The following is a 24,493-nucleotide window of genomic DNA, read 5'->3' on the forward strand; positions in this document are numbered from 1 at the left end:
GTATGAATGTTATACTTGGAATAATTTATAAATTTTTATTCAAATCAATAAAATATAAATAATCGTATTTTACTTGATTACAATGATTATATATATATATATATATATATATATATATATATATATATATATATATATATATATATATATATATATATATATATATATATATATATATATATATATATATATATATATATATATATATATATATATATATATATATATATATATATATATATATATATATATATATATATATATATATATATATATATATATATATATATATATATATAACAACTATCTTTAAATGCACTCTTATTGGCGTCATTCCAAATTTATCAAAAAAGGCACCTTATAATTGCACTCATGCGATACTTTTTTGTAGTAACTTGGCGTGGTCCAACTCCACAATAGTGACGACTATTTTCGACGTGGTGGGGATTCTCAGAAGTGCCGTCAAATTCAAAAAATGTTTGCAGAGAGATTTAATATAAAAAGGGCAGATGGATTGGAGAAATATATCCCCCAGTTCTGGTTTATGAATATGTCCTCCAGTTCTGGTTTATGAATTCTGATGGCAAAGAAATTAAATTGGAAAAAAATTTAAAGAAGCACATGGAGGAAAAATTTGTATAAATTTATAAAGGATCTGGTTATAGACCTTTATGGATTATTTTTAGCACTGGTGTGTGCATGGGAGATATCGGTCTATAGAGGGGTTATGTCGATCGACAAACGCCGATATTAGCCATAGTCACTATGTAATTTGAAGGAAATAGTATTAAAATGCGGATTCTATGTTGTCTTAGAAACTGTATTTCGAATATTTATGATAAAACACATTGCAAATATAAGAAAAAATTTAAAATTGGTGCTCAAGAAATAAAATTTAAATTTGGTTGACCGTTATATATGGGAGCTATATTGGTATTAGCTATGCACCGATATAAACCATATTTGTAAGTCCACAACAATAAAAATTGTAAAATGCCACGCGGTTTTGGAGGCCAAGATATATGAGTCCTATTGGGAGCACAGTTGTCATAGTTGGTAGAAATCTACCAAAACAGCAAGAGTTTTTACTGTTTGGTAGTTTGGTAGAATTCTTGATGTTTTGGTGGATTTTGCAAAATCAACAAAATTTTCCTCTCCAACTAAGAGGTACTTCAATTTTGTATAGAAATAAAATTTTGAAAAAATTTTCTATAGAAATAAAATTTTGGCAAAATTTTCGATAGAAATAAACTTTTGCAAAATTTTATTTGTAGATAAATAAAATGGTGGCAAAATTTTCTATAGAAATAAAATTTTGGCAAAATTTCTATAGAAATAAAATTTTGGCAAAAATTTCTATAGAAATATAATTTTGCAAAATTTTATTTGTATATAAATAAAATTGTGGCAAAATTTTCTATAGAAATAAAATTTGGACAAAATTTTTTATAGAAATAAAATTTTGACAAAATTTACTAGAGAAATAAAATTTTGACAAAATTTTCTAGAGAAATAAAATTTTGACAAAATTTTCTAGAACAATAAAATTTTGATAAAACTGTTTAGAGAAATAATATTTGGTAACATTTTCTAAAGAAATAAAATTTTGGCAAAACTTTCTACAGAAATAAAATTTTGCAAAACTTTCTATAGAAATAAAATTTTGGCAAAATTATCTAGAGAAATAAAAGTTTGCAAATTTTCTAGAGAAAGAAAATAAAAGATTTTCTAGAGACATAAAATTTTGACAAAATTTTCTAGAGAAATAAAATTCGGACATTTTTTAGAAAAATAAAATTTGGATAAAATTTTCTACAGAAATAAAATTTTTACTAAAATTGTCTAGAGAAATAAAAGTTTTCAAATTTTCTAGAGAAAGAAAATAAAAGATTTTCTAGAGAAATAAAATTTTCCCAACATTTTCTAGAGAAATAAAATTTTAACAAAATTTCTAGAGAAATAAAATTTTGACAGAATTTTCTAGGGAAATAAATTTTTGGCAAAATTTTCGATAGAAATAAAATTTTCCTCTCCAACTAAGAGGTACTTCAATTTTGTATAGAAATTAAATTTTGGCAAAATTTTCTAGAGAAATAAAATTTTGACAGAATTTTCTAGGGAAATAAAATTTTGGAAAAATTTTCTAAAGGAATAAAATTTTCCTCTCCAACTAAGAGGTACTACAATTTTGGCAAAATTTTCTATAGAAATAAAATTTTGGCAAAAATTTCTATAGAAATATAATTTTGCAAAATTTTATTTGTATATAAATAAAATTGTGGCAAAATTTTCTATAGAAATAAAATTTGTTTTGTTATTGTTGATTTTGTTCTTTAAGCATTGTTGTTGTTTTTTGATTTCAGCTTAAAACCATGCATTGACTAAACTACAAGTGTAGCTTAACCAACAGAGGAAAAGAATGTTTGTCAAATTTATTTGGGCAAAGCCCTATAGACTGCAAGATGGTTGGATGGACGCACGTTTCGGAATTACCACATTCCTCTTCAGCATCCTCTACTTGCAGCAAAACTATCAACCAATTATCAGAATAAATTCAGGCAGTTCATTAAACCCAACAATGAACCACACTTGAACCTCCCGAAAAAAAGGTTTTGTATGATAGCCGACTTATGCCGAAATAAATTCTAAACAGATTTTGACAAAATTTTCTAGAGATATAAAATTTAGGCAAAATTTTCTAGAGAAATAAAATTTTTGGTAAAATTTTCTAGAGAAATAAAATTTTCCTCTCCACCTAAGAGATACTTCAATTTTGTATATAAATAAAATTTTGATAAAATTTTCTATAGAAATAAAATTTTGACAAAATTTTCTATAGAAATAAAGTTTTGGCAAAATTTACTATAGAAATAAAATGTTGACAAAATTTTCTAAAGAAATAAAATGCGAACATTTTTTAGAGAAATAAAATTTGGATTAAATTTTCTACAGAAAGTTTTACTAAAATTTTCCAGAGAAATAAAATAAAAAATTTTCTAGAGAAATAAAATTTTGGCAAAATTTTCTAGAGAAATAAGATTTTGCCAAAATTTTCTAGAGAAATAAAATTTTAACAGAATTTTCTAGAGAAATAAAATTTTGACAGAATTTTCTAGGGAAATAAAACTTTGGAAAAATTTTTGACAAAATATAATTGTTGCAAAATTTTCTATAGAAATAAAATTTGGACATAATTTTCTAGAGAAATAAAATTTCTGCTAAAATTCTCTAGATAAATAAAATTTTTACTAAAATTCTCTAGAGAAATAAAATTTTTACTAAAATTCTCTAGAGAAATAAAATTTTGGCAAAATCTTCTATAGAAAGAAAATTTTGGCAAAATTTTCTATAGAAATAAAATTTTGGCAAAATTTTCTATAGAAATAAAATTTTTGTAAAATTTTCTATAGAAATAAAATTTTGACAAAATATTCTATAGAAATAAGTTTGGACAAAATTTTCTAGAGAAATAAAATTTGGACAACATCTTCTATAGAAATAAAATTTTTGCAAAATTTTCTAGTAAAATAAAATTTTGGTAAAATTTTCTATAGAAATAAAAGAAAAAAAGATTTTCTCTAAAAGTACAATTTGGACACATTTTTCTAGAGAAATAAAATTTTGCAAATTTTCTATAGAAATAAAATGTTGCCAAATTTTCTAGAACAATAAAATTTTGATTAAATTTTCTAGAGAAATAATATTTTTACTAAAATTTTCTAGAGAAATAAAATTTTGCCAAATTTTCTAGAACAATAAGCATTTTCATAAAATTTCTAGAGAAATACAATTTTGATGATAAAATACGATTTTTTTAAATTTGGTAGATTTTTGGTAGAATTTTCCACCTTTAGGAATCTAAAATAACTCTAGGTTTGAGAAGTTCAGCCAAATTGTATGAAATTTACGGCTATGATGGAGGGTATAAGAATTCCTATGGTGGAGGATATAAAAATTGGAACGACATGCCTCATGCATGTTTCGTTAGACCACATTACTCCATTATGTTACGTACAAATGTGAATAAATAAAATGTTAACAGACAATTAAATACGTGTTTTCACAAAAACAGTTAGTATTCAATGGGTTAAAGACCTCTGTAATCGATGACACATCGATAACAAGAATCGTTTGCGTTATCGTAATAACATCTGTTTTAGCATCCATCCACCCTTTCACTGCCAAATTTCACCTAGATTTTTGGTTATGCAGTAATAAATTTTTTGCTTCCAATTCATAACTAAAAACATAAACATATAACTTATCATAATGAATAATTTGACAAAACAATTATGTAGACTAAACATAGGACAGATAAATTTGTTGAAATGCAATAACCAAATTTTGGGTTTAGTATCGCCAGCGGTGACTTCTTTGGCCGGTATACATTCAAGTAGCACATCACAGGCACGATACAATAAACATAATACGGGGCCACAAAAATGGTTACAATACAATAAAGTTGTCCATCCGCCACAGAAACCCGACGAAGAGCCTAGAAAAGCGGTAAGTTTTAAAATCAAACCTCTACAGCATCTATCCGAAGCATGTTTGAAATGTATTCCATTTCTAGTATGTTTGCCACATGCGGACCAATATTAAATATAGTCCAGATAAAATGTGGTATATAGCATCCTTTGTCCGTGGCATGTCAGTCGATGAGGCTCTAAAACAATTGCAATTTGTATTGAAAAAAGGTGCAACTGATGTTAAAGAGGTTATACAAGAGGCCATTGAAATGGCTCAAAAGAGACACAATGTTGAATATAAAAGCAATCTGTGGGTTGGTAAGTATTCTTAGATTTTCTTGTTTTAATTATGGTTTCTAACATGTTGTCTTCCCCAGCTGAATCTTTTGTTGGTAAAGGACGAGTTGTGAAAGGATTCCGACGTCATGGTCGTGGTCGCTTTGGTCTTGTCGAATATAAATACTGTCACTACTTTTTGCGTTTGGAAGAAGGCGAACCACCAAAGAACTATTACTTACCAAATCCACAGACACCCTCGGAACAATTCGAAAAATGGTTGGAACAAATGCGTATGCGTAAAGTCATTAATTCATTGTAGAACTACCAACTACGAGTGTTCCATAATCAATTAAATAATTTAGTGAATTTTTTGATTCAAATAGTAAAAGTTTCATTTTATGGAAAATACATCGTTATGGTAAGTAGGAAAGTAAAATATTTGAATTTTATTAAATATCCTTTTTTGTGCATATGTCCGCTACGCCACGGAGGCTCCTATTAAAACCGTGCAAATGTTGAGAAGAACCATTTTTTTTTTTTTTTGAATTTTCGAAGAATTTATCTTCCATTTTCTAATATGTGGTATATATGTCTGTCTAATTGGAAACTAGTAATATTATAATATATATCAATTGATTCCTATATGTACGTGAATCCAATCCTTCCCCAAATGACGGGATTGTAAAATTTAAAGTTAGAAGAAACAAAATTGGTAATAATTCAGAAAGAAATCTTAATGAATCCAAGGATAGAGTTCGTGCGGGATGAGTGACTGGAATGGCTAGAACATAGGATTGTGGAACTGAGAATGGTCAGGAAGGGAGTCAACAACTCTATTGGGATACCCGAACGATATTATGACAATGGACTGCCTACTGGGAAAGAAGATAGGCAATCCATTGCCATTCCACCACCCAGCAAAAATGAGCTTCCAAAAAAGTAGTTTGGATCCCCAATTTGTGATCCGGAAGTAGTGCAAACTTGGATCATATCCAATTAATTTTACATGGGCTTGTCATAGGAGGGAAGTACTCCATTTTTAGATCCTTTGCATTGCTTTTGAAGTTGTGCCTGGAAGTTCATTTGGATGAAGAAATTTAAAAAACTATATTTTCTTTCCCAATTTCTCTTTTTATTTGTATCAGTATTTTTTGTTAAACTTTTATTTTGTTATATAATTTTTAGAAATTGAAAAATTTCTTCGCTTTCACCAGGGGTTGAACCTGGGTCTGTTGTTACCATAACAGAACGCCTTAGTACACTCAGCCACAACGCCATTGAACACGATGCATCAAAACGTCTATTCTATATATATGAACATAATATGACACAACGTCATGACATTCTAACTACATCCTGAGATGTTCTTTATTATTATGAATGAAAAAATAAAGAACACTTGTTCAAATCTCACCAGCGGCAAATTTTTTAATAAATATTTTTCTAAAAAATTATTTTTTTACGTTATACATCGTTTTAATTTTATTTTTTCGTCAAATATTTTTGTATAAATTTTTTTTCCAATAAAAATCAACAAAAAATTAAAAATCGTAATTTGCAAAACCTTCTCAAAAGGTGCAAATCCCAGCGGGGATGATTTTTATTTTCTATTTTTTGTTGTCCAATACTTAAATTTTCACTTAAAACGGCCAAATTCCTTACTTTCTAAGACTTTTCCAAAAGGATTGCATCGGAAGTTGAAAAAAATTGATATGGGATCACGGGATGTGCTTTAAAAGAAATGTTTGTGGACTTGTCCAAAAGGACTGCATCATCTTTCTTATCAAAGTGCTGCCCAATTATCAGCGACAACGGACATCCTTTTTGTGAAAATCGACGCCAATCGTCACTAAACGACTTTTGACGAAAACTCTTAGGGTCGACATTCGATTAAAAGCTGAATATGATGTAAACATTTCTATGGTAACTTTGTGAGAGTAGGTGTAGACGATATCGAAAAATTGGGTTTTCAATGTTTAAAAAAGTCAAAAGATAGAAATGTCGACTTTTTGCTTCTGATTACAATCCTTGGAATGGGCGAGACAGATTTCCCCACTTGCCGCCATATGACCGTGCCTCGTCCTACTTGGTAACAACCATTGAAAGAAACTTAGGGAATACGAGTGTTTGAAATGTAATGAAATGTAATATGGCAGCTTCAAGTTCCATAGTGAAACAAATAACTGCGAACTTTATATACAAAGAAACTATATTTATTCCTGAAACAAAAAATTGTTCGTCAATAGATAAAATTAATGAAAACAAAAATAATTCATTGGATTACTTGATAAATTTAATGTGATGTTATATATACATTTATAGTAAGTTTTTACACACATTTGTGTAAATTTAATACAAAATGTTAGTTAAGAAATAACTTCTGTTAAAGCAACTTCAACTACATTGTCCAATTACTTATCGTCTTTAATTATGTCTTGAGAAGTACTTTTCTCATTAGTCGATTTTTTAGTCAAGTCGCTTTGTTGTAATATTTTTTCAGTTTTCTTTATATTTGCATCTACGTTTGAATTATCCTGTTGCTTTTCGTCTATGTCCATTGCAGTGCAGTCGTTTTTATCTAATTCCTTATCGTTGTCGCTGTTCTGGTGCTCCTCCGATTTATCCTTTTTTTGTGTCGCCTCGCCATTGAAACTTGTATCCATCTCTGATAGAGATTCGTCCAAATGATTATCTTTGGACAATTGCTTGACTACTGTCTGTAAAGCTTCCGAGTCTCTCTTTTTTAATTTCTTATTAGTTTTTGTATCTACAGCTATGCCTGTTAATTTTGCAAGATTCGAAACTTTCGGTGTACCTGCATCCTTTCGTTTTTTACGCTTCAGGGATTTTGTTTCTTTCTTCTTAGTTCTAGAGCCAGATGGCTTATCTGGAACATGATCTCTTTTCACGTGTTTCTGGAGATTTTGTAATGAACTAAAAACCTTTCCACAATTAGTTTCAGTACACTCAAATTTCTTTCCCTCATGGGCTATCAAAATATGTTGGCGTAAATTTCGTTCGTAAGCATACGTTCGTGAACAGCCTTCATGATGGCATTTGTATTCCCCACTTGCATCCGAAATATGTTTAGCTGCCACATGCTTCTGCAAATCACTGGGCTTAACATATGCACTTTCGCAATATTCGCACTTGTAGTATTTGCATCCGTGCTGTGTATCTTTACAATGTTTTAAAAACACTGTCCATTTTTCGAATTTTTTATGACACACCAAGCAAGGATAAACTTTACACACATCAATGTGTTTCCGCCATTGCCATTCCTGGTAAAATCCTTTGGAACATTTGTCGCACGTATGGGGGAATACCTTAGTGTGTTTACTTATTTCGTGGCGACGCATTTTCAATTTTTGACTAAATTTTTCTTCACAGTACTGGCATTTATAGACCTTGGGATTCTCATGTACTTCTCGTATGTGTCGTAGCATATTAGTAAGACTTGTGAAGAGTTTGTCACATGTATCCACTTCACATGGGATTGTTTTGTTCGGCACATCCTTTGGTCTTTCATGTGTTGTACGTATGTGGCGTTTCAAATGAGTCAAGATGGAATAGATTTTGCTGCATCCTTCATAGTGACAAGCATGTTTTTTCTACAAAGTCAATCATAAATTATAAAGAATTTTCTAATAAATCTGGAATTACTTACTATACCGGTGTGTTTGTATTCATGTCGGTCCAAGTGATCCAAACGCTTGAAGGTTTGATTACACCCTTCAATGGAACACAAATATTTTTCACCAGTACTTCTCCGCCTAGGTTTTGTATTCCCCACTTGCATTGATAGGACACTTTCAATGTCACTATCCGAGGTTAAATTTCCATCCGGAGGCATTTCCACTAATAATTGTTTTCAATTTGTTTTGTTAATAATTCTCGCTCGCGTTTTGCAATGAAAAAAGAAACAACGTGTATGTCTCATTGGGAGACATCACACGATAAAATTGCTTAAACAAATTATAGAGTTAGTCCGGTGTACGTAATACAAACAATGGTACGTTCGAACGGAAATAAAGCGGACCTTAGACGGTCGGATAAACACTACGACAGAGGTTCGCCTATTTGTTGTGTGTTCGTTCAAGCTTTACCCTCACACTACACGAACAATTATGATAACATGAAGAAATAAGAAGAAGCATAAACACAAACAATGAAGATGGACGAAAAGTTATGTGTAAAGCCATTTTTTAGTAAAAATGGAAGAAATAATAAAAATTCTAAGCTGAATTAGCGATCCCTCATTAATTTAATTGCAGAAATGCTTGTTTTAATTATGAAAATAAATGTGTTTTTGCTAATGTTTGGCGAACATCCCCTTACACGTGAAGATTTGTGCCTCCCAACCGGAAAAAATCAAAGTTGTTTTGATTTTATGCCAACACGTCCCCGAAACACGCGAACATGGCCTTATACTAGCGGATTTGTCGCCGCAACGTGTTGTGTCGCAGGTTTTATCCGACCGTATAAGGTGCCCTTAACTTTTACACGCTCCCGCCAACTTGGGCTGTCATTCGAGATCGATTATTAAAAATCCCGGGATTCGGTATTTCAAAAAATCCCGGGATTTTTTCCGAATTCTTTAAATATTTTAAGTAATAACAATCAACAGCACCAAAAATTGTTGTACATTAAACCAAATTAGTTAAATTCAATTTTATTAAAAAAACACCATAACATTTTAAGGATTATGTTAGATTAGGCATATTTTCGCATACTTGTGATAATCCTTTTGTACTTCGATTTAAGTAAAAATATCAAGGTATCCAAATCAGATAAACGTGATCCCCTACCAGCATTTCAAAGTCCCATTTCATCCTCATCGCTACCACAGACTCGTAATGGGCTTTACAGACTATCAGTTATTCCCCTGCCAGCATTTCAATGTTCCATTTCATCCTCATCGCCACCACAGACTCGTAAGTGACACTGCAACAATCGCCAACTGTGATAGTATTTTGCCATCACTATTCGCATGAGAGTATTTTGCCATCACTATTGTTACAAGAGCCATTTTATATTTTGTGAAACACCAAGCGCAACTGGCTTATTATGATTTATTTCAATGAAAACGAAAATAAAGTGCTGAAAACATAGTTATTACGGTTAAAATTGTGAAAAGTAAATTGGTGAACAATTTTTGACTTTCCAAATGGAATAAAGTGATAGTTTTTCAAATATTTTTCCAGACACGCTGCCTCCATTGGGAATAAAAGTACTGGCTGATAGACGCTACAACATTTAGCTTACAACTTGTAACTCAACATCAATCTCTTATTAATGCATAAAAATGTGTTAAATGTGATGTGATAGTCTTATAAATGTTATATTTATGAGAATTTATAAATGTTTCATAAAATTAATAAACATCTAAACAATCGTGTTTTACTTGACCACAATGATTCTTTTACAACTATCTTAAAATGCACTTTGTCTGATTGTTTGAAGGGGCTCTTATTGGCGTCCTTCTAAATGTATCCAGAAGGGCTCCTAATAATTGCACTCATGCGACACTTTTTTGTAGTAACTTGGCGTGGTACAACTTCTCAATAGTGACGGCGCTTTTCCGAGGAGTTTTGGATATCGTATACGACTGTTTTCGACGTAGTGGGGATTCTCAGAAGCGTTCCCAAATTCAAAAAATGTTGGCAGGGTCCGGACGACAGTTCTCGTGTCGAACATATCCCATATATTGTGCACATTATAAGTTAAGTCCGAAGGCATAATCGATACTGCTGCATGTTTATGGGATCGATAACACATTTACCGATTATTTAGTCATCGTCGACAAGTCGTATCGATCCGACACAATAGCTCCGTTCGAGAACCCGATAATTTTTGATAATTATTAGAAATTTTTACTGGAAGTCGTTCGTTTACACCAAAACGCCAGCAAAAGAGAGCCGTAGAGAGACTACATTTGACAGTTATGAGATAGAGAAATTGCAAGTTTTTGCTAGAGATTTTTTTCCCAGTAAAATCTTGCAAACCATAGCATACGTTGCCAGCTGGTTATTGATAACAAACAGAGTACCAATACAATGTACATGTTCGGCAACTACGATTGGAAGTTAAATACACAGGATTCGTTTTTTGTTTTCAATGTTTTAGCAGCTGAAATTTTCAATGTGCAAATAGTTACTGGATACCGTTCGTGTACTTTTCAGCAACTTTAAGCAAAGAGTGTAAAATACACTCTTACTCTCTTGCTAGTTTTTACTGGATATTTTTTATTGGAAAAGTACGCGAACAGACCTAATGTAAGATTCTTTAAAAACACCGACATTCCGTCCGGAATAACTGATAGTCAGTAAAGCGCATAAGTGAAGTGAAGTGCTGAAAACATAGTTATTTCGCTTAAAATTGTGAAAGGTATATTGGTGAACAATTTTTGACTTTCCAAATGGAATAAAGCTTTTAAAATATTTTTCCAGACACGCTGCCTCCATTGGGAATAAAAGCGCTGGCTGATAGACGCTACAATATGTAACTTGCAACTTGTAACTCAACATCAATATGTTATTAATGCATAAAAATATGTTAAATGTGATGTGATAGTCGTATAAATGTTATATTTATGAGAATTTATAAATGTTTAGTAAAATTAAACATCTAAATAATCGTGTTTTACTTGACCACAATGATTCTTTTACAAATATCTTAAAATGCACTTTTTCTGATTGTTTGAAGGGGCTCTTATTGGCATCGTACTAAATTTATTAAAAAAGGCACCTAATAATTGCACTCATGCCAAACCTTTTTTTAGTAACTTGGCGTGGCTTTTCCGACGAGTTTTGGATGTCGTATACGATTGTTTTCGACGTGGTGGGGATTCTCAGAAGCGCCGTCAAATTCAAAAAATGTTGGCAGGGGTGTACCATAAATGTTTATTAACTCAATTTCTCGGGTATGATATCTAAGGGCCGTTTACATAGAGTGAGGACTCCAATTTATTCATAAATAATCATAAAAACCCAAAATTTTAAAAATTGGAATTATTTTTTCGAGATCCAGAAAAATCGCGGGATTCAAAAAAAAACCCCGGGGTTCCGGACGGGATTTATCCCGGATGACAGCCCTATTGCCAACATTTTTTGAATTTGACGGCACTTCTCGAAAACGTTCGTATAAGATATCTAAATTTAGCAAAAGTGGTTAAAAATAAACAAAAAAAATTGGGGGTAGGATAATGCGTTTTAAAGAGAAAATTTTAAGTAAAAAAATTGTCGGAAAAGCCTAGTTTTCGAGATATCGATCCCAAAAATCGGGTTGTTTGGGGGTTATTTGTTAATTTCAGCAATTTTTCATGAAATTTTTGCATTTTTGGTAAAAATAGTAAGAGAAAATATTAAATGAACATATTGTTGTTTTCGAGTGTTTAGAATCGAAAAATCTATATGCTGGCGAAGACTTTTCATAGATATTTGTGTTCGACCTGCCTAAAATGAAATTTCCTATTTCGAAAACTATGGATTGTGAGTATAGGGTGTAGGGCCTATAATATTATCTTCCTCCATGGGAACCCCTATCGATTATTTCGATGTGGCAACACAGAAAATAATCGATGCAATCGACTTTGACATACTCTGATACTAAATTTTCCAACACTTCAATTCTTTAAGTCAAAGGAGAAAAACAATAAAGTTAATTGGAATTTTCTCCATTACTGTCTTCGTATAAAACTTTAGAAAACTAAAATAAAATGGAATATGAAAGTGTTCTCCTCGTTAAACCTGAAGTATTCATATATAAAATTCCACCCAGAGCAAATAATCGTGGTTACAGGTAAACATATATTTTTTTTCTAATTGGAAGATTTGCGAAAAGAAAATTGGCAACATATACACAAATGCCGTTGCGTATCAAAGCATCCTTACATATTTATAGCTAATGGAACGTAATACATTTTAAAAGTTTTTGTGGAAAATGTTGATAATAAAAACGCCCTCATTTCTTTTTTTTTTATTCTGGTACAAGATATGATTTATTAAGGACGGGTGTAGGAGGATGGGGGAACACGTATTGTTTGTGGTGTATTTTCACTCGTAATTGTTTATAAGTTGTATTATGTTTGTGTGCATACTTACGTGTGTATGGTTTTCATGTTGCAGTTTTTTTTTTGGTTTAATTTTACAAGGTTGCAAATTGTTTCTTCTGTATCTTTGATTCCTCTTTTCTTATGATGCGGTTGTTGTTGTTGTTGCATACCCGTTGAAGTTCAATAACAATTGATTTTTGGTCTTCGTTTCATCGCGTTATCTTTTGTAATTCCCAAATATGAGATTCGTCATCCTAATGGTTTTTTTCGATTTATTATAAGGAATATTTCATGTGAAGGTATATGCATACATATGACGATTGAAAATTACCTTGTTAAATTATTTGGTGAACTAAATAGAAATAGAAACTATCAATAAGGATCAATGGAGGATAGTATAGGCCTGGGAACTTTATGATTTTTGTTTTTTTTTTTAATTTGTAAAATTCATACATACATTCATTTTCGATATACAATGACCATCATTTATATGTTTGGCAGTTAGTAGAACTGTGTGAACTCAATTTGTTATATAAGTCTCAAAATTAACAACAAATATATACCCTATGGAAAAAAGATCAACTCCAGGACCGGTACAGGATTAGTCCATGGTGTGTATGGACCAGACCCTGTTCTACTCAAAACCTATGGAAGAGACCGGTTACTTTAACATGAGTTTGTCATTGACGGTAAATTTATGCCTTGGGACATCTTTGCAGCAGTACACCATAAACAGATCATCATCAATCAGTCTGGGACAAACTCTTAAGAACCTGTTGTTTCATTTGAACATCCGAATCACAACAGAAAGGAAAAACTCTTGGAATAAGTAGATTATTCGCAATATTAAATATCAAGAGAGCATAGATCTCCCTAAATTACAAAGAAACATCACAAAAGTAGACACGCATAAATTTTGTCCACATTTGAGAATTGTCCAGTTATAAGAGGTTATTTTTAATATGTTAAAAGGCAAAATACCCACCAAATATTGTCGACTTTTGATAGGTTTCCATATCGTCCAAGATTTCACTGTATATGAAAATTTAAAAATTGGGACAAACTGGTAAAAGTACATTAATGTCGATGGCGAAAAGATTCCGACCATAAATAACCCCAATATTCTTGGACTCCCATTCGGCAGCCTTTTCAAGTCGTCTGCCCATGCCACTACAATTTGTGATAAGTCCGCGGTACAAAAAAAGGTCCTCAAGTCACTTTCCGGAAGCACTTGCGGTGCGGACAAAGAAAGTTTGGCCGGTCAGTGGTAAACTATACAGTGCCAGTGTGGACACGTCAGACAAGTGATACGCAGTGGAATAACATACATACTTGGCAGAACGCTGCCCTTAGAACTGCGACAGGATGCCTCGGCAGCACACCACTTGATCACCTTTATGTGGAGACAAAGCTCATCCCTGTGCGTAAACACAAAGCAGTATCTCCTGAATTGTTATCGCAGTAATCATGCAAACCACCATCTTATGGATAAACAAACACCAACCAGGAATCCCTGTGCGTAAACACAACTACATGTTGTCAAAGCAGCATCTCCTGGATTGTTATCGCAGTAATCATCCAAACCACCATCTTATGTATAAACAAACACCACCTAGGAATGTTAAGGGTAGAACTACATCATCTACAGCGCGACACCCAGCGCTACAAAAGAGGCAGGTCTGAACAGGATTCATGAGGATACTGTAGCTGAAGCGGTGAGAAGCTACAATGTTTATGCTGTTCTCGGAGTCCGACCACCGCCTATAGGACCGGAGGAAAAAGACCACCCACGGTAGAAAAGGGTAGTTTAGGCTCAAGATTCAAGCAAGTGCAGCCGCCTCAATTCCTATCTCTTAGTAATAGGTAGCAGCGTAGCTGATGTGTGTCCATCTGCAACCAAGGGGCCACATGACAAGCGTCATCTTTTCTCTCGTCCAGCTATAAATAAAAATCATAAAATTGGCCTTTGATAGCACAGTGAAAGAGCGTTAGTCTTGCATGACGAAGGTGGCACTGTCAAAAATAATTTGCGTGGGTAAATTATTGCATTCGTCACTTGTTCGAGTGTCTGTTGATAAATTTTACAACCGGTCGAATTCTATAAATAAAGCAAGACTGAAAAAGAGGGAAGATATAAAACTTCACTGACACCAACAACGAAGCTATAAATAGCATTAACCAGTAGTGCCATAGCAGCCTGTGAAAATAGGCTGCGATGAATCCGGAGTAAAATCAACATGAACTTAAGAATTATCACATCAGCTTCTCCAAGCTGCTACAACAACAACAAACATTATAAACAATTTTAAAAATTATTTATTTTGCAATATATCACAAAATTATTTGATTCACATCCAAAACAATGAATTCGGATCAAACCTTAAGAAGTGATGCAATTTCAGTGGAACCGCTGTTGAAATGGCAAAAAGAAACGAAGTCGTTTCACCTATTTTCTAAAATCTTCTGTTTATGACTATAAAATTAAGTATCGGTTAGTTTATTTTTAAATACAGTCCCCATAGATGCTAACACCGATCTTAAATCTAGAGCGTAATTTTACTCATTTTACACAAATTGCTTATTTTACATATACGAAAATTTGATATTTGCGATTTATGTCAGCTAACTTCGAAGCTGTTTTCGAAAGTCGACTTTCACGAAATTTTAATTCTTTATAATATTGCTCCCCATTTTTTTTATATTGCTTCCGCTCTTCGAAATTTGAAATCTGGTTTTATTTAAGACCCATTACGTTAGGGCGGATATAGTTATTATGACAGCTTATAGCTTTGGGCTGTTATTGTGATAAAACAAGTGGTGAACTTCTCTCTTATCAAAGAATGATATTCTTATATATCGGCCGTCTTTATTTTACATATATATAATGCTGAAATTTCGATATTTTTTAAATAGTTGCCCTATATCAACCGATCCCTTAAAAAACTAATATATACACAGAAAAAAAATTCACAAAAATTTTTCCAATTAAAATCTTAATTGAGTTTTAAAAAATATTCAATTAAAAATTTAATTGATTTAACAAATTTTTTAATTGAAACAAAAATCAATCACACAAATTAATAGTATCAATTAATTTTTTAATTGGATCAACTAATTTTTTAATTGACTGTCAATTAATTTTTTAATTGATACTGTCATTTCTGTGATTGAAGACATTTCAATTAAAAAATTAATTGGATCAATTAATTTCGTGATTGAATCAGAAAAAAATTTTTTGTGTGTACAAAGGTAGGCCAATTTTGTTACAAAATTTGATTCTGATTGAGTCATTAGACTAGCAGAGTCTAATGACTCACGGTGGAGGGTAAGTGCTTTAGCGTGTCCGAATTAGGTTAAAACCTACAGTGTTTAAAAGCTGCATATTGTTCATATTATATATACAGGCAAAACTATTTTTCTCTGTGTTGTACTTTCAGTTTTTATTTATCTATGCTTTCATTAAAATTATTTCAGAGCTGCTGATTGGAATCTTGGGGAACCCACCTGGACTGGCCGCATGCGTTTAGCTGCTAAGGGTACAGCATTAAATCTAAAACTGGAGGATAAAACAAGTGGTGCTCTTTTCGCTAATTGCCCAATAGACACATATCCTGGCGTAGCCATTGAATCCGTTTCAGATAGTTCTCGCTATTTCGTTATAAGAGTTCAAGATGATAATGGTAAGACGTAAAATATAAAAATTGTTTAATTATGATTGCTCTAAATCTCCCATTTTACAGGTCGTTCCGCATTTCTTGGCTTAGGTTTTGGTGATCGTTCAGATTCGTTCGATTTGAATGTTGCTTTACAAGACCATTTCAAATGGGTGAAAAACCAAGAACAAATAGAAAAGGAAAAAACTCAACCGAAACAAGAGTTGGATTTGGGCTTCAAGGAAGGAGAAACCATTAAAATTAATATGAGAATAACGGTATGATGCACAATTCAAGATTGCAAGTTTTCGTTGTTGAAATTTGCAACCATTTGTTATTATTACTGGTTTTAGTCGTAATATGAATTGTTATTTCATTGAAAATAATTTTATCACCATGTTGACACGGTTAAAAAAGCTTCTGAAAACTCCGACGTAGTTGACATACATTTACGACGCATTTTACTATACGTCGAAAACGTCGTAAATCTATGTAAAAAAACATTTCATTTTTGACATATATAAATTTAATTTTTTTAATGAATGAAAATGTATGAATCTGAGAAAAAAGAGCAAGAAAAAATTAAAGCTTGCCCAGACCCGACTTTATTGAAACCTACAACGGCGAACTTGGCGTTACGCATTTCACGGTCCTTATGTTCGACCATGTTTAAAAAATTTGAATACGAGTTGAATTCAAACATTTTTCAAGTATATGTTCTATTATAAAAATTAAAATTTTCCAAAAAAAAAGTTTCAAAATACAAATATAAAAAATTTACAAATTCGTACGAATATTAAAAAAAAAATAATTTAAAATCGAATTTAAGAATTTTATGACTACTATTTTTACGTTTTATGCAGGTATATGACATTCTCGAAGTTTACAACTTTTTGATTGTCGAAAACCTAAAAAATTGCCATTCGGACCATCTCTGCTACCAATACAAATCTAATTACAAAGCAGAAAAAAGTGGTATTGAAAAAATTGAGCAAAAATGGATCCAGATGTACCCAGCAAAAAAAAAAAAAATGGAAGTTCTTCTAAAGGCACAGCTTTAATAGCACTTCCGAAAATGTCCTCCCAAATATGTTCTTTATTTGAACTGCACAGGAAGTTCATTTGAGTCAATTTTTTATAACTTGCATTTTTCACATTTTTAATGGGAAATTTAAAGTGCTATTGTTTCAATGGGGTAAAACCCATGTTAAAATCATCGCTTCTGCGCCAATTTTGCACCACTTCCGGATCCATAAAGAACATTTTCACTACTTTTTTGGCGACGCTTTTTTTGCTGGGTAGTTAGGTCATGTATACTGCTCGTTATTTCCGGTTTACTTAGATAATTCATTCCTCTGTGATACCAAAGTGGTGAATTTCTTTCTGATTCAGGTGCACATATCTCCCATATTTTTTCTTGGATGATTTTGTATTGGAACGTCTGTGTTGTTCTACGATGTGGTGGGTCCTGCCCGTCTTTTGACTTTCCTTATTTTTTCAATAGAGATATCATTAAAGTAAAACCTCAAACAATTTGATTATGCAATTTTTGCACAACAAATTCAGATTTTATCGACGTATAGAAATCCTAATACACAAATATATTAATTTAATTTTCAATACATTAGACATTTCTAGCGCTCATTCCAATTTTATGATTTTACAGAAAAAGGATGGTTCAGATGGACCTAGTCGTACAAAAGCTAAACCTGGTTCCGGAATATTGCCACCACCACCTGGAGGTTTAGGTAAAATAGCTCCACCACCATCTGCTGCAGGTACAGTGCGTCAGAGTCCTGGAACTTCCCCTGCCCATAGGGTTTCTGGTAATGCAACAGAGTGGTCAGAGTATACATCTGCTGGGTAAGTAAAAAAAACTTGTATTTATGTACTAATGACAGTGCAAATTTTGAATAAGAGAAGAAGAGACTAGACAGAAATAAATATTTTTGAATACACTCACAAAATTTTATAGATCAAATTAAAAATGTCATTGATTAAATTAATTTAAAAAAAAATGAGACAATTAGTTTTTTAATTTAATATTTTTATAGACTAAATTAAGATGTTTTGATATAAAAAAAAACATATTGGTGGTATTTTTTTTTTGTAGATTTTTTTACCCTGCGCCACACTGTGGAACAGGGTATTATAAGTTAATGCATATGTTTGCAATAGAGGTGTGCACGTGACGCGAAATTGTCGTGACTCACGAAAATTTTCGTGATTCGTGCGTGAGTCACGCTCATGACAACAGCGTGAGTGTGCGTGAGCGTGATTAACAAACCAAAATGTCGTGCGTGAGCATGAGTCACGAAAATAATATCTTCGTGAGTGTGCGTGAGTAACGAATTACACTCACGAAAATATTCCTGATCACCAACATAAAACGCTTAAGAGTTAAATTCAATTACAATTTTAGTGACACCTGAGTTGTTAAGAGTTTAATAACACTCTCGATTTTAATAATGCTCATGTTTTCAGACACTTCGGTAAGGTAAATTAATCATAAAATTATTCGTGAGTCACGATATTTTTCGTGAGTCACGACGCTTTCGTGCGTGAGTACAAATTTTCTTTTCGTGAGTGTGCGTGAGTCCTACCAAAAAATATCGTGCGTGAGTATGATTTTTCAGTCGTGAGTGTGCGTGAGCGTGAGTAAACTCTAAACACACCTCTAGTTTGCAACACACAGAAGGAGACGAGATAGACACATGGTGTCTTTGGCAAAAATGCTCAGGGTGGGCTCCTGAGTCGATATAGCCATATCCGTCTGTCTGTGAACACATTTTTGTGATCAAAGTCTAGGTCGCAGTTGTAGTCCAATCGACTTCAAATTTGGCACAAGTGTGTGTTTTGGCCCGGAATATAACCCTATAGATTTTGTAAGAAATCGGTTCAGATTTAGATATAGCTACCATATATATCTTTCGGGCCATATAAGTGCATATCGGGCGAAAGATAGAAGCCAGAGTTTTACCCTAATTTGCTTCAAATTTTGCACAAGAAGAACAATTAGTACTATCAAGTCAAGTGTGCCAAATTTTATTGAAATGGGTTCAGAGTTAGATATAGCTCCATATATATCGTTCGCCCGATTTACACTCATATGACCACAGAGGCCAATTTTTTGCTTCGATTTAGTTGAAATTTTTTACATTAGTGTAGATAAGGTACCAACACCTTCTCGGTATTTTGGTATATTTTGTGTGCCAATTGCTCCGAAAGAAAAAGTGTTGAAGGGCTAAAGTCATGATCATGGTCACGGGTCATTGAGCTTAACATGGAATCGGGCAGCACTCAGTGATAAGAGAGAAGTTCACCAATGTGGTATCACAATGGACTGAATAGTCTAAGTGAGCCTGATACATCGGGCTGCCACCTAACCTAACCTAACATATGGTCACGGGTGGTTACTCAAATTTAATGTATTTGGATCAGATGGACGCAGAATGGTATGGAGAAAGCCGAATTCTGTAATAGATCCGAAAAATTTGGCCCCAACTGTAAAATACCCTAACCTATGGTCACGGGTGGTTACTCAAATTTAATGTATTTGGATCAGATGGACGCAGAATGGTATGGAGAAAGCCGAATACTGAAATAGATCCGAAAAATTTGGCCCCAACTGTAAAATAGGGTGGCATCCTCAGGGATGGGCAATATCATTTTCGTTAAAACACAATGGACAAAATAACGTACATAAATTTATTTAAAAAAATTAAATGAAAGTTCCAAATAACTAGTTTTATAACTTTCAACATGACAATGAATGACTCCTACACTAAGTTGAAATGAAACATTTACGGACACTTTTTTGCCCTTGAAATATGTTTTTTTTATATTTTGTTTTTTTTTTCTGAACTATCCTTCAAAGTTTTTTGAAAATCCTCGTTGATATATGTATCTTTGAAATAAAACAGAACCTAACCATTACATTTTACCAATGCGTTTATAATTAACAGGTTTTATGTCAACAATTTTTTTTTATTCAGTGTGAGAAACACTTTATAACTTTTTTTTGTATTCAATATTTGCTTAAACTTTATTTAAGCAATTCGAAGCCTTTAATAAGTATATTATCACAAAATATTTTTTTAATGTTTTTAGATCTGCGCCTGCTCAAAATCAACAACAGAGTTCGTCAAATGCAAATTGGGTGCAATTTTAAATTTAAGACAAAAGAGCATGTGTGTAAAGGAAATAAACAACATAAAATCAAGTAAAATCTGAGTTTATTAGTAAATTAAAATGCTAAAGATCAGAAATCAACCGAAACAAAAATAAACATTCGAAGAGGACACAATACGAATTATATAATAAATGCAGTTACGATATATACATATATACATAAACCCATTACAACAAATAAATAAATTTAAAACAAAATATATACATATGAGAAAATATAAAATTATATAAAAAAAAAGAAAACTCCAGCAAAACAAAAACCGCAAAGATATTTAAACTATATAAGTTGTTCATTTTTTAGTTGAAAGTAAATAATTAGTGCAAAATTCTTCTAATAGTTAAAAACAAAAACATTTTCAAAATTTAAGCCAGCCAGAGTTGATAGCTAACTATTCCCATTGCCCTTCCAAAGTGTGTGTCGCTGCCTTCTAGCATCCCACCACCACCACCACAAAGAATATTAAAATAGAAAACAGCACGATTTTGTGTTTTTTAAATCTTCATTATCTATAGATATATCAAATACTGTTTTGTGTTGTCGATTTGAAAAAAGGCAATAAAATTTAAATATAATACAAAAAAAAAAAAAAAAAAACAAATGAAAAAATTTTGCAATTTGCTTAAATGTTTACCAATTTATTATTATTATTATAATTAAATATGTATCTTGTTGGAAACAAAGAATGTATCATTTTACATTGTTATCTCAGTTTATATCTACTTTGTATCTACAGTATACTACAAACAAAACAGCAAATCACCACAACATAAATAAAATAAATTGTTTATATTTATTATATGTATGAAATTGTATGTAATTGTACTTATTTATGCAAACAACACACGCATACAAACGCAAACACCACCACCTCAGAAATCTACTACTACAACTACTACACATACTACTACTACTATTACACTATTGTTTTAGATGTTTTGTTTTTTTTTCGACAATCTTTTGTTTTTTTTTTTTTTTTTTCAAATAGCTTAAATTTATAGTTAAAAACCTATGGTTTTCAATATTTTACACAGAAATGAAATATAAGTCCTGTAATTTCGAATTTTGTTGCATTCGTCATTTTATATATATTTTTTTATATCTTTTATTTGTAATTTTAAATGTTTTTTCAACATTCCTATTTTTTTTTTAATAGAAACAAAGTATGTTAAAATGTCATCAGTTATTATTTACGACAAAATTTATTAAAAAATTAATATAATTATTGAAAGAAAAACATAATATATGAGTATTTTGTAAAATAAACATTATTTGATGAAAGAGAATGTAAACAACAAATTTTATTTTCTTATTAATTTTTATTATGAAATTCATGGAAAATTAATAAAAATAAATTCATATAAATTATTGTTTGTTCTTCATAAGTGTAAATAAATCTTCATGGATTCTAAACTGATCGCCATTTTTTTTTTTACAGCGGTACACAGTAGGGTGAATTAAAAAAGTCTGACCTACAAGTTCAGGGTCATTAGGACCTATTCGCCGCAAAGTGAGTTCACCTTCAAATCTTCAAGCAAAAATTATATAGTAAATAAATCAAAAAATGGATAAATTTTTTCTGCAAGTTTTGTGAATATCTTAACACTATATTTTTGTTTTTTTTTTTTTTACCATATTTGTTTCCTCCACAATCATTTACTAAAATATATCGATTTGAAAATCTTTGCCCGAAATTGACAATTTTCGATGATCACATTTTCCCAAGGCCTTACACCAACTGGCAAGCTTCTACTAATTTCAAATAATTACCTTCATAATTTTTCAATAATTACCAGACTTTTTCTACACACCACCATAGAATGGTGATGGGGGTATAATAAGTTTGTCATTTCGTTTGTAACACATCGAAATATCGATTTCCGACTATATAAAGTATATATATTCTTGATCAGGGAGAAATTCTAAGACGATATATGCATTTGAGTCTATCTGTTGTAATCATGCTACAGCCTTCAATAATGGCGCTATCGTTCTGAAATTTCGCACAGATTCGTTTTTTGTTTGCAGGCAGGTCAAGGTCGAAGATGGGCTATATCGGTCCAAGTTTCGATATAATCCCCATATAAACCGACCTCTCGATTTGGGATCTTGGGCTTACAAAAACCGTAGTTTTGCCTAAAATTGGAAATCTAAAGGTATTTTAGGACCATAAAAAGGCATGCCGAAAATTGTGCCTATCGGTTCATGTTTTGGTATAGCCCCCAAATAGACCGATCTACCGATTTTACTTATTGGGCGTCTAGAAACTATATTTTCTATCCGGTTTGCCTGAAATTGGAAATCTAGAGGTATTTTGGGACCATAACGAGGTGTGCCGACTTTACTTCTTGGTCGTCTAGAATCTATATTTTCTATCCGATTTGCCTGAAATTAGAAATCTAGAGGTATTTTGGGACCATACAAGGTGTGTCGAAAATGGTTCGTATCGGTCCATGTATTGGTATAGCCTCCATATGGACCGATCTCCAGATTTTATTTCTTTGGCTTCTAGAAACTGTATTTACTACCCGATTTATCTGAAATTTGAAATCTAGAAGTATTTTATGACCCCAAATATATGTGCCGAAATTGGTGTATCGGTCCATGTTTCGGTATAGCCCCCATATAGGCCGACCTCCTGATTTTACTTTTTGGGAGTCTAGAAACTATATTTTCTATCCGATTTGCTTGAAATTGAAAATCTAGAGGTATTCTAAGATCACAAATAGGTATGTCGCTAATGGGGTTTATCGGTCCATGTTTTGGTGTAGCCCTCATATAGACTGATCTCCCGACTTTACTTCTTGGGCTTTTAGAATCCGTAGTTTTTATCCAATTTGCCTGAAATTGGAAATCTATAGGCATTTGAGAACCATCACAATATGTGCCGAAAATGGTGCCTATCGGTCCATGTTTTGGTGTAGCCCCCATATAGACCGATCCCCGACTTTACTTCTTGGGCTTCTAGAATCCGTAGTTTTTATCCAATCTCTCTGAAAATGTAGGTTAGGTTAGGTGGCAGCCCGATGTATCAGGCCCACTTAGACTATTCAGTCCATTGTGATACCACATTGGTGAACTTCTCTCTTATCACTGAATGCTGCCCGATTCCATGTTAAGCTCAATGACAAGGTTAGTTTTCCCCCTTACATACAAAGGGTCATGGGTTCAACCTCAGTTTCCACCACACACAAGTAATTCTGGTGACATTACTGAGTGTATTAAAAACATCTCTAAGCGGTTTCAATGTAATTTGTCATTCAGCAAAACATCGAATCGGGCAGCACATAAGAGAGAAGTTGACTGCTGTGGTGTCACAATGGCCTGAATAATCCAAATGAGACCGAAATTGTGCCGTGTTTTAAGTGGCCATATATATGTATATCACCATAAAATTTTTATCGGTGAATGGTCCACGTTTGTTGAGTGGAAATGCTGATTTTTCATTCTCTTCTAATTGGAGAACATTTGAAAAAACATTATCGACATCATCAATAGAAATCCAACATGGAATTTCTTCCAGTAAATTAAGTTTTTGGTTTACTAATCTAGACATTATTTTGAAATAAAAAAACGTTTTGAACGTTGCCATCCCAAATTGGCAACTAAATTTATACGCCATTACGTATCAACTATGATGCGTTATCGTAACATTACGAGATTTTAAGTAATTGAGTATTAGTCGACCATATGTGTGATAAGCAGTGTTGCTAAGGTAAACAATGGGCAGAAAATTGATAGAAAAAAAATTATTTAAAATATTTAATTTATTAGTTACCAATATGTATTTTACAACACAAATAATTAAAGCTCACTGATGGCTATTATGTATAAACCAAAGTTTCAAGTA

The 24,493-nt window shown here is 32.1% G+C and overlaps 3 protein-coding genes across 3 annotated transcripts; 2 read left to right on the forward strand and 1 right to left on the reverse strand.

Annotated features, from left to right (window-relative positions):
- The first annotated feature begins 4,154 nt into the window (after positions 1-4,154).
- mRpL22 (mitochondrial ribosomal protein L22) lies at positions 4,155-5,136 on the forward strand. The gene is made up of 3 exons (XM_075300754.1): positions 4,155-4,506; positions 4,574-4,787; positions 4,847-5,136. Exons 1-3 carry the CDS (start codon positions 4,270-4,272, stop codon positions 5,065-5,067), a joined length of 672 nt encoding a protein of 223 aa, XP_075156869.1. The 5' UTR covers positions 4,155-4,269; the 3' UTR covers positions 5,068-5,136.
- Positions 5,137-7,019: 1,883 nt separating this feature from the next.
- Positions 7,020-8,721, reverse strand: LOC142229784 (uncharacterized). The gene is made up of 2 exons (XM_075300363.1): positions 8,416-8,721; positions 7,020-8,359 (listed from the first exon to the last, which is right to left on the reverse strand). Exons 1-2 carry the CDS (start codon positions 8,599-8,601, stop codon positions 7,160-7,162), a joined length of 1,386 nt encoding a protein of 461 aa, XP_075156478.1. The 5' UTR covers positions 8,602-8,721; the 3' UTR covers positions 7,020-7,159.
- A 3,645-nt stretch (positions 8,722-12,366) lies between these two features.
- Positions 12,367-20,742, forward strand: LOC142229149 (NECAP-like protein CG9132). Its single transcript, XM_075299686.1, has 5 exons — positions 12,367-12,548; positions 16,276-16,481; positions 16,542-16,732; positions 18,121-18,317; positions 20,565-20,742. The coding sequence occupies exons 1-5, from the start codon at positions 12,466-12,468 to the stop codon at positions 20,623-20,625; spliced, it is 738 nt and encodes a 245-aa protein (XP_075155801.1). The 5' UTR covers positions 12,367-12,465; the 3' UTR covers positions 20,626-20,742.
- Positions 20,743-24,493: the final 3,751 nt, after the last annotated feature.

This window comes from Haematobia irritans, chromosome 3 (assembly GCF_050003625.1).
Source record: "Haematobia irritans isolate KBUSLIRL chromosome 3, ASM5000362v1, whole genome shotgun sequence".
Classification (NCBI taxonomy): Eukaryota; Metazoa; Arthropoda; class Insecta; order Diptera; family Muscidae; genus Haematobia; species Haematobia irritans.

What these genes read in the sequence shown, in the direction of transcription:
- LOC142229149 (XM_075299686.1), top strand. Translation starts at nt 12,466, where the DNA reads ATGGAATATGAAAGTGTTCTCCTCGTTAAACCTGAAGTATTCATATAT. An exon ending in AAATTAATATGAGAATAACG is followed by an intron (nt 16,733 to 18,120) that starts GTATGATGCACA and finishes ATGATTTTACAG; the next exon opens with AAAAAGGATGGTTCAGATGG. An exon ending in TCAGAGTATACATCTGCTGG is followed by an intron (nt 18,318 to 20,564) that starts GTAAGTAAAAAA and finishes TAATGTTTTTAG; the next exon opens with ATCTGCGCCTGCTCAAAATC.
- LOC142229784 (XM_075300363.1), bottom strand. Translation starts at nt 8,601, where the DNA reads ATGCCTCCGGATGGAAATTTAACCTCGGATAGTGACATTGAAAGTGTC. An exon ending in AATACAAACACACCGGTATA is followed by an intron (nt 8,360 to 8,415) that starts GTAAGTAATTCC and finishes TTGACTTTGTAG; the next exon opens with AAAAAACATGCTTGTCACTA.
- mRpL22 (XM_075300754.1), top strand. Translation starts at nt 4,270, where the DNA reads ATGAATAATTTGACAAAACAATTATGTAGACTAAACATAGGACAGATA. An exon ending in ACGAAGAGCCTAGAAAAGCG is followed by an intron (nt 4,507 to 4,573) that starts GTAAGTTTTAAA and finishes TTCCATTTCTAG; the next exon opens with TATGTTTGCCACATGCGGAC. An exon ending in TAAAAGCAATCTGTGGGTTG is followed by an intron (nt 4,788 to 4,846) that starts GTAAGTATTCTT and finishes TGTCTTCCCCAG; the next exon opens with CTGAATCTTTTGTTGGTAAA.